Source organism: Alnus glutinosa, chromosome 2 (assembly GCF_958979055.1).
Source record: "Alnus glutinosa chromosome 2, dhAlnGlut1.1, whole genome shotgun sequence".
NCBI classification, from domain to species: Eukaryota; Viridiplantae; Streptophyta; class Magnoliopsida; order Fagales; family Betulaceae; genus Alnus; species Alnus glutinosa.
The window spans coordinates 8,109,148-8,130,993 of record NC_084887.1 but is presented as its reverse complement, the minus strand read 5'-3'; the positions used below and the strand labels follow the sequence as shown (position 1 = coordinate 8,130,993).

Here is a 21,846-nt window from a genome sequence, read left to right as displayed (position 1 = left end):
TTACTGAAAATAAGCCGAATTACTTGGGAGAGACAGTACTTGGTCAAAAATCATGATTGGCATTCCAGATTCGAGATTGTTGAAGGAATTCAAGCTATAGGATATGAGAACACTGACTCTCAAGAAAAGGCAGAAATAATCATGTAGTGGTAAGCAAATGGTGAACTGATACACTTGATGAAATAGGTTGATAAATCAAACTTATATCACCAAAAAGCTCAGTTATCGCATTGTTCTTTTTATTCTTCCAGCACATCTAGAAGATCAAAGTTCTATATCAAAGTGTGAAAAATATACTTCACAAAAACATCTCTATCTGGTAGGGAGAAAAATAAATGGATTGCCAGTTTTTACTGTTTGGCAGGGGGGAAAAAAGTTAAGGGATAAAAAGCATTTTCAACCAACTCCCACAAATGTATTATCCAACCAGATAATGGAATGAAGAAAAATCTTTGCCATTTTACCAATTTATGAATTGCAACTTCAAAAGATGGACATAGGGTATAAAAGTTCTCTCTCTTTCCTAGATTATCCTATTTCCATCCTATCATCCTTCTCCACTACCCATCAAGGAAATTGTCATCCTTTTTCCATGTGTCCAACTTTCCATCCCTACTACCAGACAAGGGAAAGCAACATCCCTTACTATTAACTATTCTATCCAACATTTTCCATCCTTATACTTTTAAATCCCTACCAACAAAGAGAAAAATTAGGTCCCACCATTAATCAGAAAGAGGGTAGAGATAAATAAGATATAGAGATAGCATTACAGAGCTTTCTACATTGGCAATATTCTTGAAACATGATATGGATAGCAAGTTAGGGCTGATGTGGCACTGTAGCAGCACACCCTAACCCTAGCCGCCGCACTGCAACAACAACCCTAACCTTAGCTGCATTAACCCTAGCCGCCTCTAGCATAATAAGAAGCCTCTAGCTAAATAAGGAGTAGAATACTTCTCCATATTTTCTTTCCCTAAGTGTTTTAGCTAAATAAGGAATATATTTTCCATTCTTAATTTATTTTCCTGCAGTGTGTTATGACGGCTAGACCTAATGGTTAAGTCTTATGACCTAGCCATCATCTATTTAAGTGTAACCCTACTCAATGAATAAACATGCTGAATATTAAATCTAGACCTTTTGGTTGTTTTGGAGATCAAGGCTCTCTCGAAGTAGCTATTGGAGATCAAGGCTCTCTCGAAGTAGCCCATATCTTTTTATTTTGTGTCTTTAATTTATTTGAGCGCATCAAAACAATAGGGGGTAATGAAGCTCTTTCAGGCCAGAATGTATTTGAGGATCACCTTCTTCATTTTTTGGATCTCTAGCTAACTAAATAATAAAAAGAACTAACTTCTTGGAGGTTTTGTTCGAGGAATGCATGAATAGTTTCAACATATGGAGGCAAGTATGTTCTCTTTTTTAAAATGGCACAAAAAGCGGCTTGTTTTGAAATACAAGAAGCACTCTACAACTAAAATGTATTTTCCTTGTATTTAAAAATATTACAAACTAATATGTTTATGTGCATCACAGGGTACTGCATTGCTAACAAACATATCTATGACACCCAAAACATATATGATCAAACTTTTTTTCTTTTGAATGAGTGAGTTTTTGTCCCAAGAGAAAGAGGGGGAGATTGAAACTAGTGACTTCCGTTTCATGAGGCGGGGTCCAAGCCGATGTGCTACCCTAAGGATTTAAAGAATCAAATGTAGAATTATAACAATAAGAACACAATTTTTTGAAAAGTATCGGATTTTTCAAACAAATGGCGAATGGAAAAGAAAATAAAAAATTATAGTTTACAAGAATTTCAACTAATCAAGAGCTTAAGTAAATGAATATACCTTGAAGTCATGACTATCATCCAGCTCATCAAATATCAACTCAAATTCTTCTCTTGATATTGGTGGCAAAGTCCTATATGGAATTTATAAAGACATCCTTCAAGATTCACAAAATCAATATCACAAGCAAGCAGTAGAAATATTGAAAGCTATAATTAATATAAGAGCCTTCATTTCATAATAGAAGCTGATCTCTAGTGGAAAGAGCCGATGAAATATATATAAACCACATGTTAGTAGTTGTTTTGCTAGGCCACAGATCCAATGTCAATAACAGAGACTTAAAATGAAAAGTGGTTCACTGAGCTTCTAATCGGGATGTCATGACTGAAAAGCAACAGCTAATGGTTATGGAATCACTTGCCGAGCTGATGAAATATATATAAACCACATGTTAGTAGTTTCTTTGCTAGACCACAGATCCAATGTCAATAACAGAGGCTTAAAATGAAAAGTGGTTCACTGAGCTTCTAATCGGGATGTCACGACTGAAAAGCAACAGCTAATGATTGTGGAATCACTTGCCTTTAGGCTGCCTCCTGATCCTTTCTCCACTTAGGGTGGTCTCTCACAGCTTCTTATTTTTATAACCAAACTTCATTTATTAGAATATTTTGTTTGAAAAAGGAGTCTGCAAATGGTCAATTTTTTTTTTTATTTTTTGAGATAGGTAAGAAAAGAAATAAAATTAAAAAGCGTAAGGCACCCTTAAGCATACATGGAGTATACAAGAAGGACACCAAAACAAAAGAAAAACAGAAAACAAAGGAAGAAACCCGAAAAAACTCAAAAGACAGAAGAAACCCCCAACCCTACCACAAAAACCCAAAGCCCTCAAAGAACTTGAGCTACTTTACACAACAGCAAGGGCCCACTTGCCTCTAACCCGACTAGAACCAACACCCCTAGCAAATGGTCAAATATAAATCATCCTTACACTTCAAGTGGTTTAAAAAGAAGGCTTCCATGATTGGACAACAGAAAGTCGAGATTGTTTATTTAGAAATTGTGTAAAGTCAATGGATTTATTTTAGAGGATGAAACTGGTAGTATGTAATATACTTGTTTTTATGAATAATAATTTATTAAAAGAAGAGGCCAAGCCCTTGTACACGAAAAGTACACGAGATACAACCACCCTAATGGTGTCTGAAATCTAAAAAGTTAACAATACCTACAAGATTTGAGGAGAAATTAGGAACATAAGCTACAGCCCAATCTAAGAGAGATCTCAAGAATAAGGATTTTAAACAAAGCACATTAGACTCGTAGTCCGCAAATAGGTGCCGATTTGTTTCTCTCCGAATGCTCCACATTAATAGTGCGTGAATAACTTTCCAGATGGCCCCATCTGAATGTCCCCGTCCTTGAGTCTTCCAACAGTGTAGCACCCCTAGGATATTGCTAGGCATGACCCACAAAACTCCAAATAAGTTTAGAACAAGGTACCAAAGATCACTAGTAAACTCACAATTGAGGAGGAGGTGATTTACAATCTCCTCGTTCTTTTCAGGCTGTAACGAGTTATAGTAGTTCTTCACTTGAAAGCCATGATTGCATGTTGGGGTCCACAATCAAGGCTCTGACTGCAAATTTCATTGTGAACACTGCACCAAATCCATAGGGGCGCCATCTCCGCCGTCGGACGGAGAAGAAAGATTGGATCCTCTTCCTTCACAAGAACTTTCCCATCACGAAAACAAGGGATGACCCATCCAGAATTGTGAATAACTTTTTCCGAATTTTAGTGAAAGATTTTTGTTTGTTGTAAATTCAATTGGTGTTGGCGAATATTGAAGGAGTTGGAGATTTAACTCTATTTGGTTGCCGAGAAAACGTTGACAAAAGAAATGAGTGTAAGGTTTTCATGTTGGGATTTTCATTGTTCTCAATCCTGGAGAATGAAACAAAGAGTTTACCGCACTGAGATAGTTGATGTCTTTGGGTTGTTGAGTTTGAATTTTTTTAAAAAAATATTATTATTATTATTATTATTTTATCTTTCATTTGTCTTCAGTTTTCTCAGCGACCAAATAGTTGGTAAGAGTTTTATTATTTTAGTTGGTAAGAGTTTTATTATTTTTATAACTTCTTAGATGTAAAAATTTTGATTCTTTCATGTCTGATGTGGTGCTTTGACATTTCAATTGGATTTAGTTTCTAGATAACTGTGGAACTGAATTTCGTTTGTTCGTTGTTGAAAGTTTCATGGTGGTGTGGGAATCGACTGTGTAGGATGATCATGAGGCTGAACACGAAAAGTATGAGGAGAAATTGAAGAAAGAGGGTTTTTATTTTCTTTTTTGTTTAGGGAAAATGAGGGTATTTTCGACATTTCATCCACTAAAAACCCTAGTGCATAATTTTCTGTCAGAGAAGACAGAAATGCCTAACAGATGGGCAACATTGCAAAAATCAGAAACTTTGTGGGGGTACATTGTTACTTTTTAAACATTGGAGGCAAAATCGAAAAAGTGACCCAACTTCAAGGGAGTAAAATGTATTTTTCCCTAAAAATTTAAAATCCTCCAATAACTACTACTTGGCGCTTTCCTACTCTATTGATAAATTACTTTGAACAAAAAGCATATGAATCCAAGTATTTTCTTTATAAAAACATTGGGACTAACTCATAATACGATCTCAAACATTAATAAGCATATTATACAACATGAAAGCTGAGCAGGCATGCAATGATCCTTGGACCAAATGACATCTCCTTCCCCTACAGGTGGAGGGTGGACCTTTAGATTCAATCCCATGCATATGGGTGAGTTGTATTAAACTACCAGAAAGTTGGCCAAGAGCTACAACCGTCATTTATGGAAAGCAGAGGAGCTTTGAAATATCTCAGGTCAAGTTAATATTTTCTTCTACCTGAATTTAAAAAACCTAATCTATCATCTGTAATTTGAAAAACTGTAGCCTGGAAAATCTAAACAATTATTTGGAAAATAAAAAAATAAAAAGAGTGGGGTTCTTCCTGTTCCTCATTATGAGTTTTCCTTTCTCTGGCAACTCAGAGAGGACAGAACAGTAGATTCAAGAAAAAATTCAGTTCCTATTTACACCTTCAAAAACATTGGGTTATCTACTGCCTACTGACATGCGCTGTGCATTGGTAAATGAGGAAGGAAAACAGTTCCAAGCTGAAGAGTTATTATGCAAAATGTAATTAAGAGGAGAAAAGAAGCATTTTTTTTTAATGGAAACTGGGATGGGAGAACATTTACAAAAACCAAAACCAGACAGCGTACATTCCACTGCCGCATAGGAAGCCATTCTTTGTGATTGTTTCCTAAAACTGTTCTTTGTATTTTTAGGAGAGGAGTCTATTTCGCTTGGCACCAATAAAGAAAGGAGGACACATTAATCCTCACTGTAGCCTTCCATTCTCACCCTTCTATTAACCAACAGGATTTCAAAAAAGACACAACAATGGAATGGTAAAAGAAATAAATCTGAAAGCATGTTAAAGATAGAGCTGCCATTAATACCTGTATTCATTCAGTTCCTCAAACAGTTTAATACATTGCTCTTTATCAATAAATCCACGATTCTGTTAAGCACAAAAAAGGGACTCAAAAATAAATAAATATTTAATGTCCAAAATAACAAATGCAACCATATTTAAATGCCAACGAAATTAAGCTAAATAAGAAAAATAATCATGGTGCCAGGAAGACAAGAATCACTTCTTACTAATAAAATGAACTCTTTACTGGGAAAAAAAGGTTGATAACATGCATGACAACAGAAGGGCTACATTTTTTGGGGGGGTTGGGGAATCATTATACGCACATAAAAATTTGCCCATACATACAGTAAATTCAGAGCGCCAGTATTTTAATGCCTATAGACAGGTCAATGGATCCAACCAGCAGTATCAATTATTTTTTTCATACACAAGCCTGTTAGATAAACATATCCTTCGAAAAAACCATAATTTTTTTTTCCCTATCTTCATCAACTAAAACCACAAACAAAGGGCTCGAAATCAACTCTTAATAATAATAATACCCCCTCCATCTCGCAACACATGAAAGTTTTCAAATGACACGCATTTTAATAAAACAAACACTCTTCCAAAAATTATCTTACATAGGTCCAGAAATGTGAGTGAAATTTGACAAAAATAAATTATTTAACCACAAATAAAGGACTCGAAATCAAATATTATTTTAGATCTTGTTAATGTTTTAGATTTCGTACACCTTTAGGGGGTAGCTTCTCTTGTATACTTTTCACATATGAGGGCATTGCCTTTTCTCTTTAATAAATTATTATTCATAAAAATATAAAAATAAAAAACAAAAAACAAAAAACATAGGCTCGAAATCAACTTTTAATTTAAAAGGCAATACTCCCTCTATCCTGCAACAAACGAAAGTTTTCAAATAACATGCGTTTTAATAAAACAAATGTTCTTTAAATGCACTTAAAAAATGGGTAAAGAAAAATAAAATAAAAATAAAGAACACTTCAAATTTAAGGGCAACATGGTAAGTTAAAAGGATAAAACTTTCATTTTTGGAAACTTTCACTATTTTGGGATGGCCTTAAAAGAAAGGGTTAAATACCTAATTGGTACCTGAGTTTTTAATTTTTTTTTTTTTTAGTACTTAAGTTTTCATTTGTTTCATAGGAAGACCTAAATTCTGGGAAAAAACCAACTTGATACCTCTGTTAACTTTTCCATCCAAATATTAACGGTCTGCCACATGTCGACCATGGAGGTTGACACGTGGCACTATATAAAAAAAAATTAAAAGATAAAAAATAAAAATCTTTAAAAATAATAAAATTTTAAAAATAAATAAATAAATAATTAAAAAAAAAAAAAAAAAGGAGAAGAGGGGTGGTTGAGCCACCCCCCTTGGCCATCATGGAGGTGGCCGGTCATTCCCATTGTGCCCTCCAAACTACCAATTGTGTCAATATCCCTTCTTAAACTACCAAAAAATGTCAATGTCCCCCTAAAACCAATAAAAGACAAAAATAACCCTAAAAAAGTTTCAATAAGACAAATATATCCTTATAAATTGTTTGAGACATATGATATTGTGTTGTGGATGGCCTCTCTCTCTCTCTCTCCCCCCATGAAAACCCTATCCCTCTTCTTTGGAAGGAAGAAGGCATGTGCGAATTCCTTTTGATTAGCTGATAATTTCATGAGTATGTTTTTGTGAAGGTCGGATGTAGTGAGATGGAGAAGAGATTTACTGTGGAGGCGAAGTCTTTTGCTTTCGTGTTTTTGGATGGGGCGTCGGTGCTGAGGGTGGTGGAGAAAAGAAAAAGCTTTTTGGGCGAAGTTGTCCTGAGTATTCAATGCTCAAAATGGCTAGCGGCGACGTTGGAGATGCTGTTGGGTATACCGGAAGAACAAGATTTTATCAAGTCATTCCGAGAAGGCTCGAAAGTTCTGATTGCTCGGACGGGTGGGAACAGAGCTGGGCGCTTCTTAGAGGCGACAACCTTTGGGCTGGGCGGTCGGAAAGGGTTCATCTTCATCCCTGAGGGTCGTGGAAGGAGGGGATGGCAGAAATTCTCCGAAGAGTTGAGTAAGGCTGTCGATTTCCTCTCTGCTACGGTGGGTACAGGGCTAGGTTCCTCGTCTTCGTTGACCAAGAAAGATGCGAAGGTTTTAGGGCCGAGTTTGGGTTTGGTTTCAAAGTGGACGGGACCATCCTTTGCGGAGGTGTTGTGCTCGGTTCTGTCCACCGCTGTGAAAAAGTTGCCCTTCGTGGGGGATCATCGTTCCGGGTTGAGGGCTTCGTTGGAGGAGCCGGATGCTCTTGTTCCCCTCCTGGCGACGAGTCATGCTGAGCAAGTCCTGAGCTCGACGGTGGGTTGTTTCGCCTTGGAGTCTCGTCCTTCTGACCCGTTGGTTAAAGACCGGTCGTTTGAATCGCTGGATAAAAAGCCGTCTCCAAGTTCAAATTCGAATTTCGAATTTTTGATGTTGCGCACGTGGAGCAAGCTAGTCAACGATTTGAAAGTGGTCTTGGGTCGGGCTATTAAGAATTTTTTGGGTTGGTTTGTCGGGTTTGGCCTAGGTCGAAAACGTTCTGGTTTTCGTTTGGCCCGACTCTTGCCGAAACCTAAATCCCGTTCGTCGAGAATCTTGCCGGAGTTGACGCTAGAGTCTTTTTCTGGGTTGTCTCTCATTCGGCCTCCTCCTGGGGGTTTGGTGGTTCCTTCGTCGGGGGAGGGTCTAGTAGCTCCAGGGGTGTCTCCTTTTCCGGCGCCGTCTCTTGCTCTTCTTCAGCCAGAGCCTTCATCGCCGGCTGTTCTAGGGGCTTCTCCGGTTTGGACGTCTTCTCCTGGGTTCTCTCTGGATCGTCATCCTCCTGGGGGTTTGGAGATTCCTTCGCTAGGGGAGGATTTTGCAGCCCCAGGGGGTGTCTCCTGCTCTTTCGGCGCCGGTGCCGGCTGTTCCAAGGGTATTTCCGGTGCCGTTTTCCTTATTGGGGGGAGGGTCTAGCTGTTTGAAGGTAGTTCCTAGCCGGGTTACTGCCCCTAAGCTTTTCGGGTTTCCCCCCTCGCCGGCTCAGGTGTCCCTTCCTCTGCGGTGCAATCCTGATGGTGCTTCTCGGACGGTCTCTCAACTCATGACCCCTCATTCCATTGGAGCCACTGTGTTGGGAGAGAAGTTGCGCTCTTCTTTCCCCGTGGTCTCGAAGCCATTTCAAAGTTATATCAAGAAGGCGAGGATACTTAGGGAAGGGGTTTCGTTGAAGTGGAACGATGTGCTTCTATCAGATTCCCTGAAAGCCTCGAAGTTGGTTGCCGACTTAGCTGTTAATAAGGTTGCGGTTGCAGAGCCTCCAACGAAGAAGGTTGCAGAGCCTCCAGTGAAGACGGGCATTCTTAGAAAGGGGTTTCCTAACCCTCGCCCAAAGATGCCAGCTACTCCTGCTTCGCCTCGGAAGGTCTTCGATGTTGGGATGGTTGGGCCTTCCTCCCCTCCTAGAGGTTGTTCCATTTCTTCACCTGTTGAGGGTAATAGTTTCTCCCAATCTCAGAATTGGCCGATCGGTTTTGATCATAACGGGGAGATTGTGGTTTGGGAGGAGGACGTTGATCTTTGGGATGTTTCGCCTTTGGATTGGGCGTTAGAGGGCGCTTTTGGGGATGATGCGTTGGCCATTCAGGATGCCATGGAAGAAGAATTTCAGCGTGACAAGATGATATCGCGCAAAAAGTCTAAAGGCAAGAGGGAGCTTCTAAACCTGCATAGCTCTATCAACTATGGCGACACTAAATCTTCCGCTAGGCATAAGAAAGGAAAGGGCCTTATGTTGTAGAGTTGTATGCCTTTGTGTGCTTGGGTGGGTTTGTGGGCCATTCCTCAGGTTCGGTTTTTGCTTGGATTATTTTGAGGGGTGTTTCTCTTGGGTTTTTCTCGGGTTCTAGGGTTTTTTTTCTTTTGGGTTTAGGGGGTCTTGTTGGGGGGTTTTTGGGGTTGGTTTGGGTGCTTTTAGGGTTTTTTTTTTTTGTATTCGGGGGTTACTATTGGGGGTTTCTTTTGTTTTGTGAAGGTTTCTATTGTGCTTGTTAGGGGTTTTCTTGTGGTTTACTTGTGGTTTTATTGGGTTTTTTTATGTGGGCTAGTTGAGTTGCTTCTATGTATACATCCTGTATACTTAGGGGCGCCTTACATTTTTTTAATGAAATTCTCTTACTTATCAAAAAAAAATTAAAAAAAAAAAAAAACTAGAAAAAATGAAAATCCAAGGAGGTGGCCCAAACTGTAATAGAACCCAATAACCCTTGCTGTATAATATATTCACCGTGCTCATCTTAGTGAGCTTTGATTGATATATATAGCATTTACAATATGTAAGATTAACTACAACTCTACCTCTTCTATGTCTTCATATTGAAGTATAACTCTTCCTCATTTATACATTGAGTTTGAGTTAGATTACAATGTCTTCCTCTCTCTATCGCTTCATGCTCTTATCTCTTATCTCTTTATCACTAGACTGACGTATAGAATGAGAAGTGTCTTGAGGGATTGAGTCCTTTGATGATAAGTCATGTGCATTAATACCCTCTCGCAAGGTCAACAGGGGAGATCGGACGTTGAGCTTGAAACATAACATTTGAAACCGAGTGGAGACAAGAGGTTTAGTTAGAACATCCGCTAATTAGTCCAAGCTGGGAATGAAGAGAATTTCCAATGATTTATCAGCAACACGATCTCTAACGAAGTGGAAGTCGATTTGCACATGTTTTGTGCATGCATGAAATACAGGATTTACTAACATGTACATAGCCCCAATGTTGTCACACCACAGTTTAGGTGGAGAAGGGAGAGAGACACCGAGTTCAAGAAGAAGAGCTTGAATCCAAAGGAGTTCAGCAATGGTGCTGGCAATCGCTTTAAATTTTGCTTCCGTAGAGGAGCGTGAGACGGTGGGTTGCTTCCTAGAGCTCCATAAAATCAGGTTTGAGCCAAGGAAAACACAGTAGGCTCTTGTGGAGTGTCTACCATCTGGGCAGCCTGCCCAATCTACATCCGAGTAGGCTTGGAGGCTAGTGGATTGCGAGTAGGAGCATAAGTATTAGAGTGAGAATGAGTCACACTTGGTTCTACAGAAGATGAATGGGAAGAAGTAGGTGATAGAGTTATATTTGATGCTGCAGGAGGAGGTGTAGGACAAGTAGGAGTATGTGTTGGAATATGGAGAGGTGGAATAAAGGGAGCAACTTGGGCAGCATAGGACTCAGTGAGTGATGATATGTGAAGGGAAACATAGTTTCATGAAACACCGCATCCCGTGAGATATACATGCGGTCAGCCTCAATGTGATAGCACTTGTAACCTTTGTGGTTTGGACTGTAGCCAATGAAGACATTGTTTGGAACAGAGAGAATTTATGAGAGTTATAGGGGTGAAGATTAGGGAAGCATGCACACCCAAATATTTTAAGGAAAGTATAGTCAGGAGTGCGGCTAAAAAGTTTTTGAAATTGAGACTTATTTTTCAGCCATGGAGTGGGCAACCTATTGATGAGGTAGCAAGAAGTGAGACACGCCTCATCCTCAAAGGTTTTGGGAAGATAACTGTCAGCTAGAAGAGCCAACGTGGTGTCAGTAAGATGACAATGTTTTCGTTCAGCGCATCCTTCTTGTTGATGCGTGTGAGGACATGAAACGCGATGGATGATGCCAATGGATTGAAAATAGGTATGGAGGTTGTGATATTCACCACCCCAATCTGTTTGCACACTTCTAATCTTTGAGTTTTGTAAGCGTTCAAACAAGATGCTGGAGCTCACTGGTAACGTGATGAGTTGCCCCGGTATCGAGGTACCAGTTGTCTTCAGTAGGCAGGGCAGGGGAAGAGTAATAAGCCTGTGGATTGTGCTGAGATTCAGATGGAGATGTCGAATCCTGCCGTTGATAGCACCGAAGGGCAGTGTGGCCCAGCTTGCCACAAATCTAACATGTAGGCCGTGATGAAGAGGCAGTGTCATTGGAGAAGTAGGAGCCACGCCCTCGGTTGCCTGGAGGAAGAACCAAGACCATGATAGTAGTGTCGTCCACCGTAGGAAGATGATGAGCCATCTAAGAATCCGAACGCATCTTAACTGTGGATGTAGGCAAGGAGCTGCATTCTCCAAGTCATGAGATTCCCTTTGGATAGCTTGATATTCAGGGAGTGATTCATGTTAGGGACAGTGAAGCCTACAGACATGGGATTGGTTGGGTGGGGCGGTGAAGCCATGGAAGAGGTGGTTGAGGTAGAGTCAGAGTCAGACATAAGGATCAAAGACGTTGGTCTATATGCTACTCTAATACCATAATAGAACCCAATTGCTGTATAATATATTCAACGTGCTCATCTTAGTGAGCTTTGATTGATATATATAGGAGAGTTATCTATTCATTGCACTCTAATTTTGATTATACAAGGAAGAACACATTAAAAGATATGTAACCACATCCCTCCTCTTGCTATCACTCCTTTCGCCCAATCCCTCTGATTGCTTCAATGTCACTGTGAATGCTGCTGTTGATGTTTTTGATTGTTATTACTCTCTCTCTCTCTCTCTCTCTCTCTCTCTCTCTCTCTCTCTCTCTGTGTGCCTTAGTGGCGGCGCGTGAGAGCGCGTACGTACGTGGCTACATTGATTCGCTTATCAGAGGCCCGGTTGCTGTACGTGGATAGACTATTGAGCATCAGGTGTTTGTGGGTCGCGCTAGTAGCTCGCGTAGGGGCGTTGGCGGTGGGGTTCATTACTGTGTGGCTACTTTTCGCTCGAAAATGTGATCATTCTCTGGGTCGGCCGCTTGGGTTCTGAGTGTTTTTTGAGATGGAGTTAAGCTTTATCGTGGAGTCGAAGACTTTTGTCTTCTCGGTTCTGGAAGGGGCGTCGACGCTGAGGGTGGGGGAGAAGAGAAAAAGCTTCTCCGGCGAAATTTTCATTAGTTCTCCTTGCTCTGAGTGGTTGGCTTCGACATTGGAGCTTCTTGTGGATATTCCGGAAGATCAAGATTTCATCAAATCATTCAGGGAAGGTTTGAGAGTCTTGATTGCTCGAAGAGGGTGTAACCAAGCTGGCCGTTTCTTTGAGGTAGCTTCATTCAGGATGGGTGGCCGGAAAGGGTTTATTCTGATCCCTGAGGGACGTGGAGGGTGGGGTTGGATCAAATTCTCCAAAGAGTTGAGGAAGACCGCTATTTCCTTTTCTGCATCAATGGGCGGGGGGGATGGGTTCTTGCACGAGTCGGTGGAGATTAAGGGGAAGAAAGTAGAGGCTTGGCCGGGTTTGGTTCCTTTCACGAAGGGGCCCTCCTTTGTGGAGGTGTTGAAGGCAGGCTCGGCCGCTGGCGTGAAGAAGGCGCCTTTCGTGGGGGGTCGTTTGTCCAGGAGATTGGTTACGCCAGTGTGTGAGCTTGACCTTCTTCCGGCGGTGAGGGTGATAGATGCAGATCGGAGGTTGGCGTTGAACTGTTCTACCTTGGAGTCTCTTTCGTTTGATCTGTTGGGTAAGGACCAGCCTCACCGTTCGATGGGTAAGACCTTGTTTCCACATGCGAGTTTGAAATTTGAAATTTCAAAGTTGCGCACGTGGAGTAAGCGGGTCATAGGTTTCAACTTGGATTTGGGCCGAGCTGCAAAGATGATTCTGGGCCGGCTTGCTAGAATCGGAAGGAGTCGAAAAGGATTGCGTTTGGGTCGCTTCTTGCGTAAACCTAATTCCTTACGGACGTCGAGCTTCTCGTCGGAGACGACGCTGGTGGCTTCCTCTGGGCCGTGCAATCTCAATCCGTCGGAGTCTCCCGTTGGGGTTCCCTTGTGCGAAGATCGATCTGGGGGTGGGCCGTCTCTGGTTAAGTCGGTTCCTTTGTTCGTCTTCCCACCTCTGCCGACTGTGAAGACGCCGTCGCCGGCGACTTTGGTTGCTCCTCCGGCGTCGACTGGGCTTCTGTGTGGTGCAAAACTCTCTGTCTCTTCTGTTCCTTCACTTTCAGGGGCTTTTGAGTTGGGGAAGAAGATTCGTTCTTCCCCTTCCCCCTTGCTGCCTAGTCGACCATTTCAGCAATACTTCAGGAGGGCTAGGGAGCTCAGGGCAGGGCGTTTAGTGGTCTGGAATGATGGGTTTCTTGCTGACTCATTGGAAGCCTCAAAGCTGTCCACAGAACCTGTTCTTCTTAAGGTTACGGGTGGAGAGGCTCATGCGAAAAAGAAGACAGTATGTCCAGCGAAAAAGGGTCTGTTTAGGAAGGGATTTCTTAATCTTCCTCCGAGTGTTCCAGTCCCTCCCGTTTTGCCGCGGGAGGACAAGGAGGTCGAGGTGGTACGACCTTCCTCTCCTTCGAGTGGCTACATCTGTCCTTGCTCCGTTGAGAGAACTGGATTCTTCGGTTTTGATCACAACGGGGAGATTGTAGTTTGTGAGAAGGAGGAAGATGACTATTGGGATGGATCGCCCTTGGATTGGGCATTGGAAGGGGCTTCAGGGGAGGAGGCCTTGACAATTAGGGAAGCCATGGAAGAAGATTTTCAGCGGGAGAAGATGATTGCGCGCCAAAAGTCTAAAGGAAAAAGGGAGCTACTAAATTTGCATAGCTCCATCAATTATGGTGATGCTGAAGTTCCTTCTAGGAGTAGGAAAGGCAAGGCACACATGATGTAGGTTTGTGTGCTTTGGTGGGTGGGTGGTGGGTTGTTTTGTTCTTAGTTGGTTTCTTCTGTAGTTTGTTTTGGGGTTTTTCTTCGTTTTCGAGGGGTTCGGGTTTTGTTGGTTCTATTGGGTTTTAGTAGGTTAGCTTTGGTTGTTCCTGTGTATACTTCATGTATACTTAGGGGCGCCTTACGCTTTCTTTAATAAAGTATTCTTACTTATTAAAAAAAAAATTGATATTTATAGCATTTACAATATATAAGATTAACTACAACTCTACCGCTTCTATGTCTTCATATTGAAGTATAACTCTTCCTCATCTATACATTGAGTTTGAGTTAGATTACAATGTCTTCCTATCTCTATCTCTTCATGCTCTTATCTCTTATCTCTTATCTCTTTATCACTAGACTCACGTATAGGATGAGAGGTGTCTTGAGTGATTGAGTCATTTGATGATAAGTCATGTGCGTTAATAAACTAAAAATTATATAAAATTTAAAAAATAATAACAATAATAATAAATTTTAAAAAAAAAAAAAAAAAAAAAACCTTAGTTTTTATTTTTTGTTTTGTTTTTCTATAATTTTTATAATTTTGTGAAGGGTACTTTTGTCATTGGAGGGGACATTGACATTGTTTAGTAGTTTAGGGGGGAGACATTAACACAATTGGTAGTTTAGGAGGTACATTGACAATTGAATGGTAATTTAACGGGAATATGTGTAATTTTCCCTCTATTTTTTTGTAAGTAATCAAATCATATATATATATAAAGATTGAGTTCTTCCTTAGAATGGCGACACGTGGCATGAACATACTTTTTAGTGACTAAACCGGTCTTTCAAGTACTGAACCGGTCTTTTAAATAAAATAGAACCGGTCTATTTAATATATGTTAATACGTTTATTTAAAAATCCATATATAGAATCAAGAGTTATATGCATTAATACGGTATTTAAAAACTCATATATAGAATCAAGAGTTATATGTGTTACATAGAATCTCATATATAGGAAAACAAAAACCCCTATATACCAAAAAAAAAACCCATATATACGTTACAATAATTACATATAGTTGTACAACAAAAAATTGGAGCAAAAAAATCCATATATACGTTACCTAAACGCACGGCTCTCTTTCTCTCTCTCTATTGACGCCTTGAAATATAGAAGCGTTTCAGATTTTGCAAAAGCTTGAGATGACAAGCACGTGTCTCTCTCTCTCTCTCTCTCTCTCTCTCTATTAATGCCTTCAAATATAGAAGAGTTTCAGATTTTGGAAAAGCTTGAGACGATTTTTCATTCATCTGGCCAGATGAAGGTATTGTATGGTTTATCAAACAGAACATATGTTACCGTGAAACCAATAGTTTGTGAATTTTTGTCAAACCTTGAGAGTGGGTTAATGACACAAGTAGGACCCTTTTGTGGAGACCGGTGCTTCTTTAGTATTTTAAATTTTGGGTTGAAATCTAAATGTGTTTCCTTTTTGTTTGTGAAATTTTTGGTTAAGCAATTCTTGATTTGAATTTATGAGAATTTTTTTTTTGTTCATTTTCTTTTTCAAATGTTCAGAATTATATAGGATTGAAATATAATAGGTATCACACCGACAATATAAAAAATTCCTGCTAATTTTCTATTTTATGCTTTGATTATCAAAATCACAGTTTTCTTCTTGCTATTTTTCTTCTTAATACTTATTTTCATTCTAAACTACACCTTTATGCTTTGATAATCAAAATCATGGTTTTCTTCTTGCTATTTTTCTTCTTAATACTTATTTTCATTCTAAACTACACCTATGAGAACAAAGATTTTAACATGTTTTAATTTATATAGATTAAACTAAAAATAAGAGTCTTATGTTTTAATTAATTTGAATGTTTTGTGGGATATATTTTTTTCTTTTATGTAGTTTATTCTATTTTCACATATTTTTTTGAAGTGTTATTCTGCTTTTAAAAGCAAAAAAATGCAAAATTTTATTTGATTATTGTGCACAAAAGGAATAGAAATGCTTTCAAAACACAAAAGAGTTAATTAAGCAATAAACCTGATTTGAGATGATTTAATTAATTGCATTAAAAGTTAAGTGAAAGATTTTGTTTTATTTTGTGTTCATTAAAAAAAATGTTTATTTTGTTCAATTTTTTTTTAAAAAAAAATGTTCAGAATAATATGGATTTTATTTTTGTTGAAACAAAATAGGTATCACACTAATAATATCAGAGATTCCTACTATTAATCCTACTATTAATACTTTGATAATCAGAATCTCGATTTTTCTCTTGCTATTTTTTTTTCTTTACACTTCTTTCCATTTTAAACTACACATAGAAATATTTTCAATGTTTTAACTTGTATGGATTAAAACTAAAATTATGGTAATTTTGATAGTAAAATTTTATGTGATTTATATATTCATGCAATGTTCTTTGTGCAATGGAGATGTTTTTAAGTTTTAAAATTAAATTATAATTAATAATCCCGCGCATTGCACGGGTTATGAGCTAGTTTCATTAAAAACTAAATAAAGCACCCAAGTACATAGGAAGTATACAAGAAAAACACCAAACCATAAAAAGATTTTAAAAACAAAAAGTCGTGAAAGCTAGAAATATGCAAACAATCATTAGTCATCTAATGGAAAAAGGGTGTTGAAGAAGAAGGCCTTTAATCCGACACTGTCCTCTCACTATCTTCAATCATTTTTTTTTCTCCAAATACACTACATCAAGCAAAGCGGAATCGTCTTCCAAACAGCTTCACTTTGAAGATTAACAAACTGCCCTCTCCAACAAGGGAAGAGATCTCTCACCCGACGAGACATGACCCACGCTAAACCATACAAACCGAAGATAGAGTTCCATAAGGCACTTGTTGTTTTGCAATGAAGTAAAAGGTGGTCAACGGTTTCCCCACTCTTCTTACCCAAGCAGCACCAATCTGCTACAATAATTTGTTGCTTCCTTAATAGCCCTTTTTTCTAACACCTCCAATATTCTCCAAGCAAGAACATATGAGATTTTCTATATCACTCAAAACAACTCCATGAAACACTTTTTAACATAAATAATGAAATATCCACTCCCAAGGAGGCATTCACACCAATTTTTTCTTCTGTCTTTTTGTTTTAACTAAAATTTTTCAGAAACACTCTCCCAAAGTTCCATCAACTAAATTATCTTATCCTGCGTTTAGTCTATTCATGTCTCTTGGGCATTCAATTTGCCCTTTTGCTGCCTTCAACTTTGATAAAAAAATAAAAAATACTCTTCTATACCAATGCTTTCATAAATCTTGATTGAATATGATAAATTATCTTTAAATGTGTCCCTCATCTTATCCTTAATCTACACTTTATCCCAACAGAGCAGATGGTGCTTTGAAATCCCAACCTCAAATGTTGAGGTACATAGAGAACCAGCAAGGATACCAATAGAGTAAGAGGCGGCTATTGAGAGTTCGAATAAACTGTCGAAAAAAAGAAAAATTTGTATTCCACCCTCAGCATTAGTGTGTATGTGAGTGTAAAACATGGTTGGCCCACTTCCCAATAGTGTAAGCTTTTGAGACTGATGGTTCCAAGGAATTAGAACCTAGTTGTCTTGAAGTCCTTAGTTCGAGTCTTGGTGATCCCTTTCTAATTATTTGCTTCAGTTCTACACATGCAAGGCTCACCCATTTGGTTCACTGTTGACGGGTTAATGCATGTAAGGATTAATGTGTTTGTGACCTAGAGATTCCTTCCTAATGGCTTAAGTTCTTAGGGCCAATCATTCTCCAACACCACTCATTAACATTACAGAAATCACGTATAACCCACGCCCCTGAACACTATGATGCCAGTGGTTTATTAATCACGTATAACCCACGTCCCAGAACACTATGATGCCGGTGGTTTATTTAAAGCTGTAGACATAGGATCAAAGTACTTCTCTCTTGTATCTAAGAAAGATCATTTCTCCCTGGAGTCTAGAAGCAAAAATGTCCTTTAAGATATAACAAGTACTATTAACAAAAGGTTGTCTAAAAGTAAAAACCAAGTTTAGAGATGAAAAATTGAATGACAGTTATAAGGGAGAACTATATCCTTCATGAGGAGCAGATCAAGAATATAATCAAAGACTGTCGCAGAAGGGTAAGAGGAGAGTTAGCCAGTCAGTGACCACCACACTTACCTGTTTATCTATGATATTAAAAGCTTTCTCCAACATTCTTCTTCTCATACAGTCCATCTTAGAAACTTGTTTGGCAAGCTACAACAAACAGGTGTAGTAAACAATATGGAAGCAGCTGAATTGAATAGATGAACACATAAAATAGTTGCATCTTATTTTTCATGCTTACAAGAGCAGCTTCAAAGATGAAGAAAACAATACCTGACTTTTGAAGCTGTCATATACAACAGCAAGAATCAAGTTGGTGACAAAGTAGACCCCCAATAGCACATAGAGAACAAAAAACAGACAATACCATCGCGAAGCCCTTAAAAAAGACAGTACAAATGATGAAACATTAGATCAAGTTTTATATGTCATAAATAGAAATTTCAAGACTCCCAAAAACAGAAATATCAGTGAAGATATATCATGATTCTAGCAACAATGCATGAGGAAGCAAAAGATGTGGCAACCAAAAAAAAAAAAACAAAAGTAAAAGCAATAGTAACTTCAAGAGAAATGTCAATGCACTAAAAGTACTTCTTAAAGAGACAAAGGACAGGCATATTACAGAAAGATTATGGCAGGATTCACCTCAAGGTTCCTAAACAAAAAGGTCTAAAAATTCCAAAAAAGAGTAAAAAGGAGATTGCCCAATGCAGGCAGACAGCCAATCAAACAAAGATCTCAGTGATAAAAGTTTAAGCTTATACCAAGATATCACACCTGAGGGGGGGCGGGGGGGAGAGAGAGAGAGAGAGAGAGAGCTTATCAGATAGCTAGATTGTAATCCGCGACTTTTCTTGGGTGTTATATATATACTCACAGAAGTCTGGCTATTCCCTACTTTCCAAAAGCCTACATAGGACACTGGAAATAGCTTTCTCGATCATTCTATTTTAAAACACCCTTAAAGAAAGAAGCATTTAATTCCACTAATGTCCGCTCACGATCCTCAAAATTCTGATCATTTTTTTACCATCTAGAGACACAACATAAGGCATGACAATATCGTCTTTCATACTGCATCAAAATGAGTCCTACCAACTTGCCCTCTCCAGAATGCAAAGAAGTTTACCACTTGACTAGGCATAACCCAAGCCAGCTCTACACTGTTGAAGATAGCATTCCAAAGAGCACTAGCAATCTCACAATGAAGCAGAAGGTGATCCACCGACTCCCTACTCTTCTTATACATGCAGCACCAATTAACCACAATAATATGCCCCTTCCTAAGGTTGTCAATGGTGAGGATCTTCCCTAATGAAGCCGGCCAAGCAAAGAACACCACTTTCAAGAGAGTCTTATTCCACTTAATACTCTTTCAAGGGAAAGTAGTACTATCACGACAAACAAGTACATTGTAGTATGATCTAACATCAAACCACCATCTCTTGAAATGTACCCAACAAAGCTTTTTTTACCACCCCGTCTCAATCTTAAGGAACACAACAAACTGAAGAACGTAGTAAAGAGATCCACCTCCCAATCATGAGCTGCTCTAAGAAAGTTAAAGAGACACTAGAGAGATCAAAATGGTCTACCATGCAAGCTTCCTTAAATCGGGCCATACTGAACTAGTCTAAGAAAGCAATCTTGAGGGCTTGATCCCCACACCACACGTCATGCCAGAATCTAATTTTGGAGTTGTCACCCACATCAAATCTAGTATGGCTAGAAAACTCTCTCCAGCCCCTTCTGATATTTTTCCAATGCCCTACCCCATACGACATGGACCTCATTAGAACACAAACCACCCTCCATAAGGCCTCTCTCTCATGAGCATAGCACCAAGGCCACTTCCCCAAAAGAGCTCGGTTAAACAAAAGTAAATTCCGCACCCACAACCCTCCTTTAGAAATTGGAGTACACACCTTAATCCAACTAACCAAGTGGAATTTGAACTCTTCGCCAAAGCCATCCCACAAAAAATCCCGCTGCAACTTCTCTACGTGATTGACAACACCAACCAGAAGAAAAAAAGAGACATGAAGTAAGTAGGTAGATTAGATAAAGTGCTTTTAATCAAGGTAACTCTCTCCCCCATTGACAAGTACATCTTCTTCGATCCAACCAAACGGTGTTCTATGTTCTCAATAATGTCGTCCCAAATAGATTTGGCCTTAAACAAAGCTCCCAAGGGAAGGCCTAGATATTTCATAGGCAAAGAAGAAACCTTATAACCCAAGATGCTAGCCATACCTTCAACATTAGTGACAATTCCACCAGGAACTAACTCTGATTTAGACATATGAATCCTCAATACAAAAAAGGACACTGAAGAGATGCAAAAAAACTATCCAATTACACAATTTCTCTCCAAATCCGCACCTCCTCGACAAATACAATAAAAATTCCCAATTGACATGGTCATAGACCTAACTTGCACAACACACTTGGTTCCCCAAATCTGATCCTACTATCAAGGCACTCGTTGGCTATGAGGCCAGAGTCAAGAATCTGCCTATCCTTGATGAAAGCATTATGAGGCTTAGAAATGATCTTCTCCATTACCAATTTGAACCTGTTAGCTAGAACTTTGGCAACAATCTTGTAAACTTCAACCACTAAGCTAATACGACAAAAGTTCTTAATGGCAATGGCCTCAGATTTCTTTGGTATAAGAGCAATGAAGGTGGCATTGAGGCTTTTTTCAAGCATACCTCAAAAAGCATGCAAATCATGGAAAACATTCATTATGTCTATTTTGAGTACCTCCCAACAAGCTTGAAAGAAACCCGTAGTAAAACCGTCGGGCCCCAAGGCCTTGTCACAATTAAGGGCTTTCACCACCATGAAGACCTCTTCTTCCTCGAACGGCCTCTCCAATCAAATGGCCTCCTCCCCCCCTCAATCCAATCAAAAATAAGGCCATCCAACCTTGGCTGCCAACTAAATTGTTCGGTAAACAAATTATCATAGAACTGCAGAATGTGTTCTCTGATCACAGACTAATCTCAAGAAACTGGCTGACAATATTTTACACGACCCTCGAACCCAACACAAAATTAGCAGGTTAGGTTTTGGTATAATCGAGTTTAGGTCAATTTGGGTCGGCCTGATTTAACCCGTTTAATAAACAGGGTCAATCCTGAGTCCATTCGCTTAACATATAGGTTACTCGTATACTAAAATCAGATTTTTTTTAAAAAAAAAAAAAAAAAAAAAAATTTAAAATATAATAATAAAAAATTTAAAAAAAAAAAACAAAAAAAAAACAAAAAAAAAAAAAAAAAAAAAAAAAAAAAACAAAAAAAAAAAAAAACAAAACCTAAAAGTAAAGTAAGTGGGTTATGCGAGTTGGGTCATAACGGGTCATTCATTTATTTGAGTTATTTTTAAAATAACATGTCGTGATAGAGTCAACACAACAGAATCTGTTGTTTATTAAATTTGTTATGTGGGTCGGGTCAACCCAACACGACCTGTTTATCAAACTGGTTAAACAGGTCGTGTTGCATCGTGTCACCCGCTTATTTAAATGGGTCATGTCCAATTATCGCCATAAACTATGGACGCTAGACAATGCCAAGAGTTAGGCACCTCTTGGACTACGCAATGGATAACTTGATCACTTTGTGAAGGGTCTGACACACTTAACTAAACGGGTTGAGTTAGGGTTAACCCTTAACGGGTTGGCGGTTCGATCGACCATATATGCCAACCCAGATTGCC

General features: G+C 39.0%; 1 protein-coding gene across 1 annotated transcript in view; it reads right to left on the bottom strand.

Moving 5' to 3' along the window:
* The window catches only part of LOC133860851 (two pore calcium channel protein 1A-like), a 48,317-nt gene that overhangs the window by 14,818 nt on the left and 11,653 nt on the right, over positions 1–21,846 (bottom strand). The window contains exons 8-11 of the mRNA XM_062296480.1: positions 18,391–18,496; positions 18,190–18,267; positions 5,357–5,418; positions 1,860–1,932 (exon numbers count right to left, since the gene is read on the bottom strand). Of these exons, the coding sequence (XP_062152464.1) occupies positions 1,860–1,932; positions 5,357–5,418; positions 18,190–18,267; positions 18,391–18,496 (319 nt within the window). The remainder of the gene's footprint in view (positions 1–1,859; positions 1,933–5,356; positions 5,419–18,189; positions 18,268–18,390; positions 18,497–21,846) is intronic.